Source organism: Lygodium microphyllum, chromosome 25, assembly GCF_053477565.2.
Source record: "Lygodium microphyllum isolate KBCC chromosome 25, Lygodium_microphyllum_v1.1.10, whole genome shotgun sequence".
In the NCBI taxonomy this organism is placed as follows: domain Eukaryota; kingdom Viridiplantae; phylum Streptophyta; class Polypodiopsida; order Schizaeales; family Lygodiaceae; genus Lygodium; species Lygodium microphyllum.
The window spans coordinates 72,282,285-72,297,750 of NC_141159.1; the positions used below are offsets into that span (position 1 = coordinate 72,282,285).

Below are 15,466 nucleotides of genomic sequence, written 5' to 3' on the forward strand. Positions count from 1 at the left end.
CAACAACCATGAAAGTTTTGAAGTACTCGAACACTTCACTCATCTCCTTCGTGAAATATACATAGAGTTTCCTAGAGCAATCATCAATGAGTGTAATGATATATTTATTGTCACCAAGAGAAACATTTTAGGTAGATCCCTAAATACTTTATGCATAACATCAAGTGTATTCTTGCTTACATCTCTGTCATATGAAAATGGTTAGCTTGCTTGCTTTCCAAACCCGATGTGCTTTACAAAGTTTATGTAATTCAATAACTTTGAATGTAGGCAAAACCTATAACCAACCATTTTGACTACATCAATTTTAGCATTTACAGATTTGCATGTCCAATAGGTTTGTACCATATTTCAATGTTTACAACCACACCTTTGTCTTTAGCACATATTGTAGAATTTATAATAAGAATTCTAGCATCCAAGGTAAATATTTAGCCAACTCTACTTCCTTTTGCAATCAACATGCATTTATTATCAAAGTCTTCAACAAAATAGCCATTTGCATTAAATGTAAACTGTAGCCCTTGCTCTACTATTTGACCAACGGATATCATAATCCTTGTGATGGATGGCATATGTAAAAATTTTGACAAACACTTTATCTGACCATTGTGCAAGGACAAAGGGACTTTCATAATATATGAGATCATATGGCATAAGTCATCACCTGTCTCTACATAACCTTGACTCTATAAATCTTACATTTTTCCAAACCATTCAACATGGATGGTTGTATGATTAGATGCATCTAAATCAACATACGATACATCAACACATGCCCCCTTTCCTATAATAGCATTTATCCTATGATGCTGCATGAGAAACAAATGCTCACTTTTGTCATCATTCTATCTTGAACACAATGCATAATCTCCTTACTACAATTTGCCACTGCAAATGTCATTCTTCTTATCATAAGAATGGGCTATAATATGATCTATTATTCTACAATAATGATAGACAATACCAAATTTGCTAGAACACTTATTGTATCATCCACCTCTTCCTCTAGAGCTCTCCCCTCTAGAATTACCACAATCTCTTGAAATTTGTATATCACCAAACAGTTGATTTAACTTGTTTCGAAAGTTACTACACCAGCACTATTGATGCCATGGCCTCTTGAAGAATATCTATTGTGTCTCCTTCCTCAACTTAAGTAAAATGCTTAGATCTATTAATCACTTCTTTCAGATAATTCACCCTACATATTGATCTATTCGGTGATCATAAGAGAGACCAATCCATCAAAATGTAGAAATGGCTTGCATACATACATAGAACTAACAAAGGATTTTTAGGCCTTCTCATTATTATGGCCACCCAACAGAGACAAAACCAAATCATCATAATTAGTCATTGACTGAAGGATCTGCAGACTGTGAATACTACTGAGCAAAATGAATATAGTTCTGGTAAGCTTGACTGGCAGCTGTCCATTCTCCTGGAATTACTGGCCAGTTTATCTGAGGTCCTGTAAGGGAATCATTTGAGCTCCATCCCCTTCTTCTAGAAATCTGATGATCAAACCCGTCAAATAGTTGCTAAGACATATGCAATGGTCCTCACCTTCAAAACATACTTATTTACATATATATTTTCTTTCTTCAAAAGTATTCAATTCTTGCTTTGAGTAGAACCTTTTGTGCCTTTATATTTACTAAAAACATATTTTCAAAGGTTGGCTAAGCTGCATGTGAATTTTCTCCATTTTTTATATGCCCCAATATTGTGTTGGCAATGACTGCAAACAACCAATACGTTACTTTTTGTCTTTTGCATTCCATTCTTTCCACATATTTTATTATTCTATGAAAGATAGAGCTCTAATGGAAGCACACAAGCTGAAGCATGGGCAAGGCAAGAGCTATGGTGGATGGACCAAGAGAGCAAGAGTGAAAGAGAGACAGTGTATGTGGGAACTCCAACAATCACAATATGTAATTAATATTTTTTAATTCAATACTGACTAAATGAATTAAAAAATAAAGTAATAATGATAGGCACCCATCACTCTAGAATGCTATAAGGCCAGGCTGGTTTGCAAAAGGGTATGTGCAGCAAAAGGCCTTGACTATGAGGAGACTTTCAGTTTGATGGCTAAAATGGCAATAGTCAAAAGTGTTATTGCTTTGGAAACATGCAAAGGTTGGAAATTATGGCAAATGGACATCAAGAATGCTTTCTTAAATGGTGATTTGGTTGAGGAAGTATATATGGAGCAGCCTGAAGGCTATGTTCACCCGGACTTTCCTACACATGTATGTAAGCTGAAAAATGCTTTATATGGACTAAAACAGGCACCTAGAGCATGGAATGCTTGGATTAGCAGTTATTTACATCTACATGGATTTAGATTGGGTGATGCAAATTACAGTCTATTCACAAAGAAGACGGATCATGGATATGTGTTTCTAGTGGTTTATGTAGATGATCTTATCATCACTGGAGATGATGAAGAGGGCATTGCCGAAATTAAATCATGTTTACATGTTGAATTCAAAGTCAAAGACCTTGGTGAGCTGAAGTATTTTCTTGAAATTGAGGTAGTATCTACGCCTTAAGGTATATGGCTACTACAGAAGCAGTATGCTCATAACATGTTACAGAAGTATGGTATGGCTGAATGCAAGCCTATGGAGACACCCCTTGATCAGAATGTCAAGCTGCAGATTGATGTTGGGAATGACATAGAGAATGTGACCATGTATCGACAGATGGTGGGAAACTTGATATACTTGCCTATTACTCACCGTCCTGACTTACATTATGTAGTGGGGATGATTTGTCGGTTCATGCAAAAGCCTCGCAAACCACTTTGTTGAGACCCCCAATTCCCTCCTAAAACATGCATGTAAATAGCTAGACAAAGAAAATACCTTGTAATGGCTTGCACATCTAGAAGTAAACTTGCCAATCTCACAAGACATACTCTACTACACAATTTGCAAACTAGCACAAAGCTTGAGGGGTTCACTATATGTATATTCTCTATATCACGTGTATTCAAGGTCTATTTATAAATATTGTTATCTTTGATTTAAAAAAAAGTAACCCTATTTTATTCAATCTGTAAGTAACTCCTTTACATTGTGATATTTTATATGTAAATTTTTTTAATTATATTGAACCCACGTAACACACACATAAATTTATGAGTGAATGCACTGAGATACGAAATAACAAAAGAAACATTGCGACCAAGGATAAACTAGTCTATTATTTAGAACAACAAAAACTCAACATTTACTTCCCCATCAATGGAAAGACATCAGTGAAGCCCTCATGATGGACCATTGGGTTGATTCATATATTATAATCAGGAGGGTCGTTGCATTTAAAGTTCAAAGAGACAAAAATAGTTCAGTAACAAGAGCCTACAAAAACAGGATAAAGGTGTACTATAACAATAGCCAAATCAATCATACAAAACAAGGAGGACAAGCTTAGGCTAAAGCCATAACTATTATAACAAATAAAGCTTGATCTGACGACTCAAAACTTGAATCAACTCTACAGAAGGCCAATGACGAAGATGTTGAATTCCTCAAGGAGGACCAACAACAAGACAAATAGATGCAAGAGATGTGTCTTGGTATTGGAACATGTGTCACACATTCAAGTGGGGAGGTTTAGAGAAGGGAAGTTCCAAGAATGTGCATGACAACATGAGAACATGTGTATGTATTTGCCAACAGATATATTATATCTGCGTGTGTATGCGTGACAACATGACAACGTGTGTATATAATTTGTTAGCGAAGGTGCGTTCATAAATAGATACGTATTTAAGGGGAAATGCTTTCACAACTTCCTTGTAAGAACAGGAAGAGCGTCCCCCCTTGAGGACTACGTCATCACGCGCTGCCTGAGCAGAGCTATTGGCTATGGCCGCGTTGAAGTATCTGGAGAGTCAGAGGGCCGCTCAGCCAGAGCTCGCCGAATGGTACACTTCGTTGGCGGATCTCTATGAGCGGAAGCTCTGGCATCAGCTCACCCTCAAGCTCGAGCAGTTTGTTGCCCTTACTGTCTTCCAGGTCACAAACCCTAGCAACTTTTTATCTGTCGCATTTCTCGTGTAGCTTGTCATTGAAACTGTAAATGGTGTGTTTTTGCTGTATTTTAACTCATCAGATTCACACGGTGTTCTGTTACATCTCGTCTCAGAGTCTAACAGCTATAGTGCCGTCGTTTATTAAGTCGAAGCATTTTGGTCCACCATTTTTCACACAGCCCGTGAATTTTTCCTTCTAGGTCTTGTTGTCATTATGCGTTACGGGCTAATCTGGATGGAGTGCCCGTGCCCCTGGAGAGTGAGCACGTTCTTGTATATTAACAATGTTTGTTACAACTGTAAACCCTATTTTTCAGCATGGTTACCGTTACATACAGTGTGATATGAATCTTTCAGAGGTCTATGTGAGTTGTGGCAGCTTAGGAGCCTGCCCATTGAGCAGTTTTACTCATCATAATGAGGCTCTCATGTCTGAGATAGGCTGAGATTTGTCCCACTCGTTCCATTTTTATTTCACTTATAGATCTGTTGGCAATCAATGAACAAGTTATTCCTGGTTAAAGTGTGATGATCCTTGAAAATGATAAGTGGTTGCCTTAGGTGTCCAAAATAGTCCAATCAATTCTGTAATGTGATTAGCTAGTTTATTGCGACAATCTACATGTTGTTGCTTCTTATTATTGTCTTGTCCTTTGGGCACATCATAAGGTTGTCCTTAACTTCTTGGTCTCGGCAAATAGATGACCACTTCTATATGGATAGCTCCAAAGTCGATGACAATTAGAATGAGATCTTTTTAGAGCTGTGTTTTAAAAGAGATTTGATTTGTACACATATTAAGGGTTTTAAATTTGATAGGGATCCTTAAATTTTGTGGTGCTCTCTCAGATAATTTTATGAGCCTTGGATTGGCCTAAACATGCTAGATAGAAACAATTTTGCAAAGGAAGGGTGAATAATGAAGGGAGAATAAACACAAGAAAATGGTAGGGATGAGCAAGGCTTCTAGGTTGTGGTACAAAATATTGAAGTATATATAATTGAGGTAGCTCATTATTAGGCACTAAAGGTGAAATCGAATGGCGTGATCATGAGGGGAAAATGGGATAACTCTAGCTCGGATGGCTACCATTAGGGTCGTTCTTGCTTTAGTTAGCCATAGGAGATGGTTGGTTTATTAGCTAGATGTGGAATTTATCTTTCTTAATAGTGATTTAGAGGAGATCTATTTTGAGCAACCTTGTGGCTTTTTCTCATTAGATGGCAAAGGCTATAGTTTGAAGAAGGCCCTTTACACCTCAAAGAAGTTGTGTGTTCTTGAAACAAGAAGAAAGGCTCGTTCTTTCAAGGGGAGTCGGGGTATTGGCATTTTTGAAATCAGCCTTTCTCCTTGGATAGCGTGGTAAGTAACTTGATTAAGTACTAATTACCGCAAGCACAAAATTCACACAAATTGAAAATACACACTTTATCACTTGAATAATTAGACATTGGACTTTATCACTTGAATAATTAGACATTGAACATTGAATAATTAGACATTAGACACTTTATCACTTGAATAATTAGACAAATTGGCATCCCTTGTAGTATTTCTTTGTCATATATTACAAATGGAAGGAGTATAACTGAGATTCTCTGATCTCCTCTACTAATCCAAGTGTCTCTTGCTACTATGATTGACCATCAAGCCTCTAAATTAATTTGTCCCTTGGGTTGCTTGGGGATTGTCCTTCACCTTGTTTTCCTTGAAAGATAAATTCAGTCTCAAATGTGATATTGACTGGTTGGTCTCTTGAATCTCTTTGAAATTCCTCGATTTTAATTGTTAAAAGTCAAGTTCTAGGCTCTCAATTTTGAGCACATATCCTGAGGCAGCTGTCAAAACCCTAATTTTTGTTATAATTAGGGTTTACAACAAAGATTGATTGAAATCTCTTCCTTTGATGGCTCAAACTGTTGGAAAATGTTAAGATAACTTGAGAGATTTTTGGGGGATGAGAGAGAATGTTGCAGAGAGAAATTTTAGAGTTTCATCGTGAGAAACGTTGAAAAGCTTCTGTTGCCGTGCTCAAATAACCATGGAAGCTATCATCTATAGCTTAGGATCCACCAAAAAGATTGCGGCCCCCTCTTGTATGTTGTCATTTGCACGAGAAGAACCTTGGGCTGCTGTCACTTGCTCTTGGAGGGCTCCAAACTATTGTCACATGCTATAGGATTGCCAGATGCTGTAGGTCTGATCCTTGGTGATTACAAATTACATCAACATCTCCTTGTTGTCTAACAGCCTCCTTCTTTCTCATAATGGTTGGAATAGACTTTCACTAGCCCCTAAAAACGTTTCTTTCACTTGCATGGGTAAGTTCTACCAAGTGGCAGCCTTCGAATCCCATTTTCTAGCATTTCAAGCTTATTAAATAAATTTTTAGAATATTAAATTTAAAAATTAATTTAATATTTACTCTAGTGCTCTGAAAATTAATTTCACCAATCAATAATTAGATTGGCCAAGCCAATTTGTCTTCCAAGTATCCTTGAGCAGGTATCGACCCTTAGATTGACATTATTTAATTAATGCCTAGTCTCTAATGTCACCACTGACATTAGTGACCAATAAATTGGCCTAGGCTTAAAGCTGACACCGGGTACCACCTAGTACTTGTCAAGCATAACTTATTACAACTTTTGCCTTTGACACCCGTTGCATTCTCAGGGTCCTTGGGTGTGTTACAATGAAATAACTGCCATGTGTATCACGTGCTGACAACCTTGTCGGTAAGATTAAAGCATCTCAAAATTTCATGTCTTTGTGATAGTTCCACTGTTGATCGCCAGTTGTACGTCCACACATTAGTTGGAGGGTGCGATTTGTTCGTGCTGTACGTGGACAATCTCATTTTGACAGGTAACCAAGCTCAAATGGTTAAGTAGACAAAGGAGATACTATAAGAGGAGTTAGAGATAATGGACTTAGGCATTCTCCACTTCTTCTTAGGCCATGAGATTTGGAAGACTTTGAGGGGTGATTTTCATCTCTCAACAGTAATATGTGCAAGAGCTTTTGACCACCTTTGAGATGGAGGAGTGCTGGTCTATTACTGCTTCCATGGATTTGAATTGGAAGGTTATGGCCCGTGTAGATCATTGGTGAAATGCTACTTGCTATAGACAGTTGACTGAGTTGTTGATATGGCTCTTAAATACTTGGATTGATAGTTTTGATCTTGGTTTGCTTTTTCATGAGTGAACCCAAGTTGGTGCATCAGTAGGTTGCTGAGGATTTTGTGGTTCCTGAGGGGGATCCTTGACCTAGGCATTTCTTATCCCGTAGGTACAAGAGATACATCCTTTGTTCTACGGGGCTGGCTCAAAATTAGATTGGTTTGGAGATGTTGACCATCAGAGGTCAATGACAGGTTATTGCTTTACTTTGGGTGTAGGTGCTATCGCTTGGAGTAGTAAAGCAGCCCACAAATGCCCTATCATCTATAGAGGTGGGAGTATAGAGGGGCATCTTCCACTACATGTGAGACATTGTGGCTTCGGAGCTTGTCTTCGGAGCTTGTTAAGAGAGCTTGGTTGTCAGTAGAGAGGTCCTACTACAGTTCATTGCAACAATGAGAGTTGCATTGCCTTGGCTTGGAATTGTGTGTTCCATGCTAGGTCGAAGCATATTGAGATACAATACCATTTTACTCTAGAGAAGATCTTGGATGAGACTATTGATGTGGTGTATTGGAAGATAGACGATAACTTGGCAGACTTATTGATGAAGACTCTTCCTCATGTCATTCTTCGACAACACTCTAGATCCCTAAGCTTTATGTCATGTCCAGGATCCGAGAGGGGGTGTTAAGAGATTTGGTCATCCTTTGGACAGGCAGAGGCAGTGCATAGGCATTTCAGAGGAGTTTCGTGCATTTCCTGATCAGGTTTGACAGTATGCAGCAGTCGCCAGTAGTTTTCGCAGCAGTCTGGGTAGGTTGGACAGAGTTGGGCAGGTATGACAGGTGCCATGTGGCCAGCATTTTTCACAGCATTTACTGCACTATTTTATGCAGTCGGACCAGCCTGCAGCCAGTTGACCAGTTTCAGGCTGGCTGACCTGATTATTTTATTCATTTTGTGGCTGCCTATTTATTGCCACACTCAGACAATTTGTACCTGCAAGTGCTTCAGATCAGGGGCAAGTTTGGGGATTTTGCTGCTGGTCATTTTGGACAGCCATATGTTCCAAATTTTGTATGATCAATAGAGGAAGTGTAGATTTGAGGGCGTACCTCTTGAGTTTGTGGCAAGGCCTTCCATTTTTTGAGGGATTGAATCAATTCTCAGCTGTACTGCAAGATTGTGAAATACAACTTAAAGAAATTCTGCAAAGGGCACCACAGTCTTGGGGCCAATCAGGTGTTGACTTTTCTATTTTAAAGTGGTAAAGTGTTTATTTCAGTTTATAATGAAGTATTACTTCGTGCAATTTGCTGGTAATTAGGCATATCAGCACCTCTGCTAAGGAAGGCTAGTTTCAAGACACCAAAGCTCCTTTTATAGAACTTTCTGAACCAGTTGTCCTCTCAGTTCAATGAAATAATGCTTTTTGTGACTTTTTAGAGGCAGAAAAATTGATGGATTCGTGGGCTTCTAGTTGGCTTAACAGGCTATATGTTCTTTATGATATGACATGTATTAAGTTACTACAATCGTGTTCAAGTTGTGTTTCTTTAATAGTTTATTTAGTGCTTGTAGGCACTGGGAATGTGAATGCAATGGCAAAATTTGATGTCCCCAGTTTTGTCCCAGATTTCTTTGAGGCCTTTAAGAGGATGCTAATAGAACGAACTTCCTCTTTCTTGTCTTTGGGTCTCTGTCTGTCGGTCTCTCAGACTCTCTCTATCTGTCTCAGTTACATATGGAGACAAAAACCATGGTTTCGTTAGCGTTTCATTCGACTGAGAGCAGTAGGAATGCAGTTCTTGGCACACTAGGGCAGATTGGGCCCAAGACAACAGAGTGTTTTCTGTGATAGTTCCATTTTTATGCAAGTGCAGATCATGTTCATGCTATTAAAGTTTTACCAGCTAGAATTTTCACCATTGGCTGGACAAAGCTGTTCCCTCAAGGATATTGTTTAAACTTCAGACATTATGGTAAACTGGCTTGCATCTTTAGGTTTGCAGTAGAAGTTAAGGAATTAAACTTTGTGATTGCATCTTGAAAATGAAACAAGACGTGGTTTTAAACTTTTCTGCGTGAAACATGGGCGATGATCTGCTACCTTTTTGCAGGCAGGAGATGCACTTATCCAACTTTACCACAATTTCATCTCAGATTTTGAGACAAAAATAAATCTCCTCAAGTTAGCACATTTTGCAGATATAGTATCTCGCCAGTACACTGAGAATGAGGTTGCAATTAGTTATCTGGAGGAAGTGATTGAAAAGCTTCGTGCTTCTAGGCAAAGACGGACTGAAGAACCTATTTTATATTTAAAGATGCGAATAGCTCTACTGAAGCTAGAACGGGGCGAGCAAAAGAAGTGCAAGGAGCTCCTTGATGAAGGAAAAAGTACTCTTGACAGTATGACTGATGTTGATCCTTCAGTGCATGCAAGTTTTCACTGGGTTTCATCTCAATACTACAAGTCCAGGCAGGAGTTTGCAGAATTCTATAAAAGTGCTCTTATGTACTTGGCATATACATCTGTTGAAACCTTGTCAGAACCATTTAAATTGGTGAGTGCTGATTGATTACTTGAAATATAGTTATTTCTTCTATTGTGACAGGTTTCCTAAACATGTTTTTCTTTCAACAGGATCTTGCATTCGATTTGTCTTTAGCAGCATTGCTTGGGGATAATATCTACAATTTTGGAGAGTTGCTGGCACACCCAATAGTAAGCCCATCAATATAGATTTAGCACTTTACACATGTACTTTGATGTCTGTGTACTTGTTGAGAATATTATTCTGCATAGCATACACTTATGTGCTTTTTTTCTGTGCACCAATACATGCACAACATACTTGTCTTTTCAGGCTGCTATGAGCATCAGGCTAACAGCTATCTATTGTGGGGTTCTTCCTATGTCTGCAGGTTAAGAGTCTTCTAGGGTCTAGTGTTGATTGGCTTTATCATATTCTACAAGCTTTCAATGCAGGGGATCTTACTAAGTATCAGGAGTTATGTTGGAGATATAAAACAGATCTCGTGACACAGCCTGCTTTAGTTGATAATGAAAAGAAATTGCTAGAGAAAATTAATATTCTATGCCTTATGGAGATCATTTTCAGGTGAGTAGATTGGTGTATTCTCTCTTCTCATGTCTCAGTTGAAGGTTCTGAAAGGTGCTTGGCAAATAGCTTATGACTGTTATACAGTGGGTATAAACAAGTCCACGTAACCAAAGTATTGATGTTGTGCAAGTACTTGGTTAAACTAGTACTTTGTAATGTATTATGTAGGTTTCTTAGATATTTGAATTTTGGCATACACCTGGCCTTTGAGTTTCTAGAATATGAGAAATAACTTCTAGAAGGGATATGCTATCAAGAAGTATAATTTTGACCTGTTATCCTAAACTGAAAAAGAAAGCATTTTAATCACCATATACATGTTTTTCCATTATGCAACTTAGCATAGCATGCAGATTTGCAAGACTGATTGGAGCCTTCCTCATATGGTCCACAGAATCTGTGAGGATCTGCTACCATATGTGAACAAGTGGGCTATAATCAAGTGCACAGAGAATAAACAGACTTCAACAGCAAGTGAAAGCTGATAATCTGTATTGTACAGGGGAAAATATAATGCACATTGGTATAAAAATACATGATAAGTGGGCACCCACTCTTTTGGTCCCTTTACATTCCTCTTTTAGGGTGGTCACTCACTTGAGTTGTGCTAGTGTGCATGCATGTATACTGTGTACCATTGCAGCTGTCCTTGGGCATCTTGTCCTTGCTCTTGGACATGGAGAGAGTCTGTTGAGCCACCAAAATCAAGGCTTGCATTAACATTAAATTATTATGCATTAATGCCTAATTTTTCTTTCTAAAACAGCCCCAAAAAGCCCAAAAATCTGGTATGAGACATGTTGTGGGCATCCCAATTTCTCTCTTGCTCAGATCATTCTTTCAGGTACTCTCTCTCTTCACTGAGCACCCCTCTATTCATCTACTGGCTTATCCCTTGCGCAAACAGGTCCATAGTCAGCCCATGCTGCCACCTGCCAAGGGGAGGTGTGCCCATTCAGCCTTTGCTGCTACCATCACAACCTGGCTGTCCAGCAAGCAGGAGGTGTTGCCTGCATTTTCTGTCCCATCTGGAGTCGTCATCAACCTTATCAGGAGGGCTGCATCTGCATTTTCTGCTGTTGCTCCTATTGCAGATAGTTGCCCACCTTCTGAAGCAGTCACTCACCTTCTTGGTGGCTTTCCCAGGTAGTTGATGTCTGCATTTTCCTACTTCCCTTAGAGATCACTTCTGCATCACCGTTAGCTACAGAGAATTGCTTTTTGCTTCCTTCACTGCTGTCCACATCTGTCTGGTGTCTTCTTTGATATCCCCTTACTTGATGGAGTGCAGATTATCTTGAGGTGTGAACCTATGCTTTTTTGGCTTGCTACAATTTGATTACAGCAAGGTTTATGTGTGCCGAAAATGATGTGCAACAAGGGGCAAATCGTAAAAAATGATGTGCTAAAAATGATGTGCAGCAAGGTTTTTGTGTGCTGCGAATGACATAAAATAAGGGGCTAGTAGTAACAAAGGTCACTTAACAATGGTAAGAAGAGTGAGAAATAGGAACTCGTGATAGGCACCCATCGCATGCTTTTAAGTCATCATGTGGAAGGGGTGCTATGGGACAGCTTGCAATCAATGAGAATAACAAGCATGCAACTTATTTTGATGTACTGAGGCAAGTACTAGATGCTCGGTGTAACCAGCCTTCCTCCTCGGATAGGGTGGTAAATAATGTGATTAAGCACTATTTACAGCAATTAACGAATTCACAAAAGTGAAATGTACACTTTACCATATAATCTTGGACATTGGACACCTTGTTGGCCCCAAAACTGACGCCTCTTTCGGTATTTATTTAACTTAATTGAAGAAGTTGATGTGCAATTAGATTTTCCCAATCCCTTTCGGTATTCCAACTCCCCTTGTTGTCCAAAATGACCAGCAAGTCTTCAATCAGATTTGCCCCTTGATTCGGGCAATCAATTGGCCTTTACCTGCTTTGATGGAGATGGAAAATGCCCCAAATTCAATGATTTGCTGGTCCCTCCACTTGAATAGGCTAAAAACAGCTTCAGCCTTGTTGAATCCAAGTCTTGGAGCTTCTAATTTTTGGCTTGCTTCTTGAGGCCGTTGTTAAACCCTAACTTTTGTTGTAGGTTAGGGTTTACGGTAGAGAAATCTGAAATTTCTCAGCCTTTGGTGATCTCGATGTTGTAATCTTCGGAGCAAGGTTGTAGAAAGGCTGGGAAATGAGAGATAATGTTGAAGGGAGAGAAAATTCAGACTTTCTTCGCGAAGAATTGAACAAAATCTGTCATTTTTTGTTACTTCCCTGTCTCAAGAGCTTGTAGATGCAAAGAGCTGAAGAAAATCAGTCATTTACTGCTGCTACCGTGTCTCAATAGCTTGTAGATGCTGTCATCTACTATTGATTGGTCTTCTCTTGTCCCTGTCTGCCTTTGAAAGTCCTCCAATGGCTGCAAATCAGACCAACAACATCTCGTCCCTCCCTCCCTTTTGCAGGTTGAATATCCTAAAAATACCTCTCTCTAGTCCCTAAAGACGTTTTTCAGTTTTGCATGTGCATTTTTGACAAGTTGCAGCCTTCCCAAATGGTTTTTTTACCATTATCCATAATAAATATTGATTTTCAGTCTTTAAATATTGAAAATTAATCTAATAATAATTTTGGTGCCTTGAAAAATAATTTTGGTTTGCCAATAATTAAATTGGCTAGGCAACTTACATTCCCAAGTGTCTCTGTGCCATCTTTGACTATTAGATTGACATTAGGTACGCCACTTCCCTAGTGTCACCAATTGACACTTATGGCCAAATGAATGTCCTAGGTCAACAACTAGCACCAGATATCACCAAGTACACGTGTGACATAACTTATAGCAACTTTTGCCTTTGACATCTCGTGATTTCCTTTGGTCTCGGGCTCGCAGATTTACTCTAATCCTAGTTACACCTCATATGTGCAACATTTACTTAACCATGTGATTAAAAATTAATCTATATATTAAGTGAGGTTTCAAAAGTACACGTCCTCGTGACACTCCGGATGATCATGCAATGTTTTGGGTATAGTTAGCAAGTGTTGTTATGACATTGCAATTGTAGATTCAGTAATCTCAGTTTGCTTAATTTATGTGGTTAGTTTTTGATGTTAAAGGGAGAAATGCTGTTTCACATATGAAACAACCTAGTGAAGCTCACGGTTTGTCTTCTAGGTCAAAGGCATTGTATACATTAACACACCAACACCTATAATGTTGAATATATATGGACTTTCATTTCAATAGTATACTTGCCCAAGAGGAAACAATATGCAGTATGTTTCTTATGGACAACCAGATGTTGCCTTTGGTGAGTCTTGGAATGCAAGGAAACTAAGTTGCTGGTTTTCAGGTTGTCGTGTAAGGTTAGTTTGGGAATATGTTTGTGAGTTTTGTAACCTAGAATGCAGAGTGAGATGCATGCTAACATTGACATGCAATTAGATAAGCAACTGGTTATGCAAGGGATTGGGGATGGAACCATAAACTGTGTAATGTGTTTCATAAGTGTTGGCTTGGTAGCATATGGGATACCATTGCAGATTTTGAAGAGCATGCATGAGGTTTCCAATTAGTTTTTTGTCATGTGAAAGGTCATGATTGACGAGAGTAATTGATGGCCAATGGATTAAGGATAAAAATGAATTGATCAACCAATTTTGTCATATGAATGCTCAATGTTTGTACGAGAGAGAGTTGGCAAAGACACAAGGGACAAAATGGGATTGATTAGAGGGAACACCAGTCATTTGTGTCATGAGATAGGTCTCTATTTATGTGTATAACAATTAGCAAGTGCATGAGGACAAAGAGTGACTAAAAGAATTAGTGAATTGTCTAGCTAGGATCTAACTTGCACGTGAGACATGATACTAGTTATATCCACAAACATATGGGATATGTACATTAGACTCACCTCCTGGCCATAGAGCCTAATGGATGTGGCCTCAAGCTTGGGAGCTAGTAGCAAGCTGACCTTGTCCCAAGAGTCAGTATCCCATACCACTAGCTCATGTGGTCCTAGTGTATGGACTCGGCCAAGAGTTCAAGAGTAGTGTTTGCACAATGATGTGCATAATAGGGCATGGAGTCCTAGAACTCCTGGCCATAGAGCCTAATGGATGTGCCCTCAAGCTTGGGAGCTAGTAGCAAGCTGACCTTGTCCCAAGAGTCAGTATCCCATACCACTAGCTCATGTGGTCCTAGTGTATGGACTCGGCCAAGAGTCCAAGAGTAGTGTTTGCACAATGATGTGCATAATAGGGCATGGAGTCCTAGAAATAGAACTTTGTTGCCCTAATCCTAAAGTATCCTTAGTGCATTCACACTAAATCACTTTATAACCATTGTGGTTGATGCTATTAGTGTGTCCATTTAGATGTCCAAGGATGTAACATTTTTCCCTTTATAATTGATTGCTGTTCTTTGCAATATCGTTAGAAACGAAGTGGAAAAGATGACTTTTCGATGGATGTATCATCTAAGTAGCCCTTGCCTCCGGGCAAAATTTTCACTTGATCAAATTTTTGGTATAAATGGATTGATGGAATCATTTAGTCCTATGGTCAATAACTAGTTGGGGTTTAAGTGGAACATAACAAACAATGTCTTGGAGCTGTGAGACTTTCTCAATCAAAACTACTAGTTCACCTGTCTCTGTCATTCTTTCAAATGACTATGTGGAACACTAGGTAAACTTGGGTATTCGGAGGTAAAGCAAGCTCATAGGTACCTTGCTTATCATCTCGGTAATTTGGAAAGGACGAGAATTCCTTGAATATATTTTATAGCCCTTGCTAGTAGTATTGAGTCAGAGTTCTTTAGGACTTTAAGATAAATCCACATGCCCTCCTAGATCTCTCGAGGAGTACAATGTTGGTTAATATAAAACCTGGCACAATCTTAGGTTATCTTAATGCTTTTCCTCATAATTGTTAATATTTTCTACATATTGTGCAAGAAGTTGACCACGGATTGCATTTTCACCCCCTTGAGCTTGATGACAGTTAGTAGTTTTGGCTCATAATCGTACATTAGCACAAATGGGCTATATCCAATAGCCCAATGCTTTATCACAAATGGGCTATACCCAATAGCCAAATGCTTAACATTGTATAAACAAACTCAAATTAAGGAAGTAAAT

General features: G+C 38.8%; 1 protein-coding gene across 1 annotated transcript in view; it reads left to right on the forward strand.

Annotated features, from left to right (window-relative positions):
* Positions 1-3,774: 3,774 nt before the first annotated feature.
* Positions 3,775-15,466, forward strand: part of LOC148014372 (26S proteasome non-ATPase regulatory subunit 13 homolog A-like) — a 58,919-nt gene continuing 47,227 nt past the window's right edge. The window contains exons 1-4 of the mRNA XM_087666262.1: positions 3,775-4,037; positions 9,304-9,750; positions 9,831-9,911; positions 10,112-10,308. Of these exons, the coding sequence (XP_087522388.1) occupies positions 3,888-4,037; positions 9,304-9,750; positions 9,831-9,911; positions 10,112-10,308 (875 nt within the window). The 5' untranslated portion in view covers positions 3,775-3,887. The remainder of the gene's footprint in view (positions 4,038-9,303; positions 9,751-9,830; positions 9,912-10,111; positions 10,309-15,466) is intronic.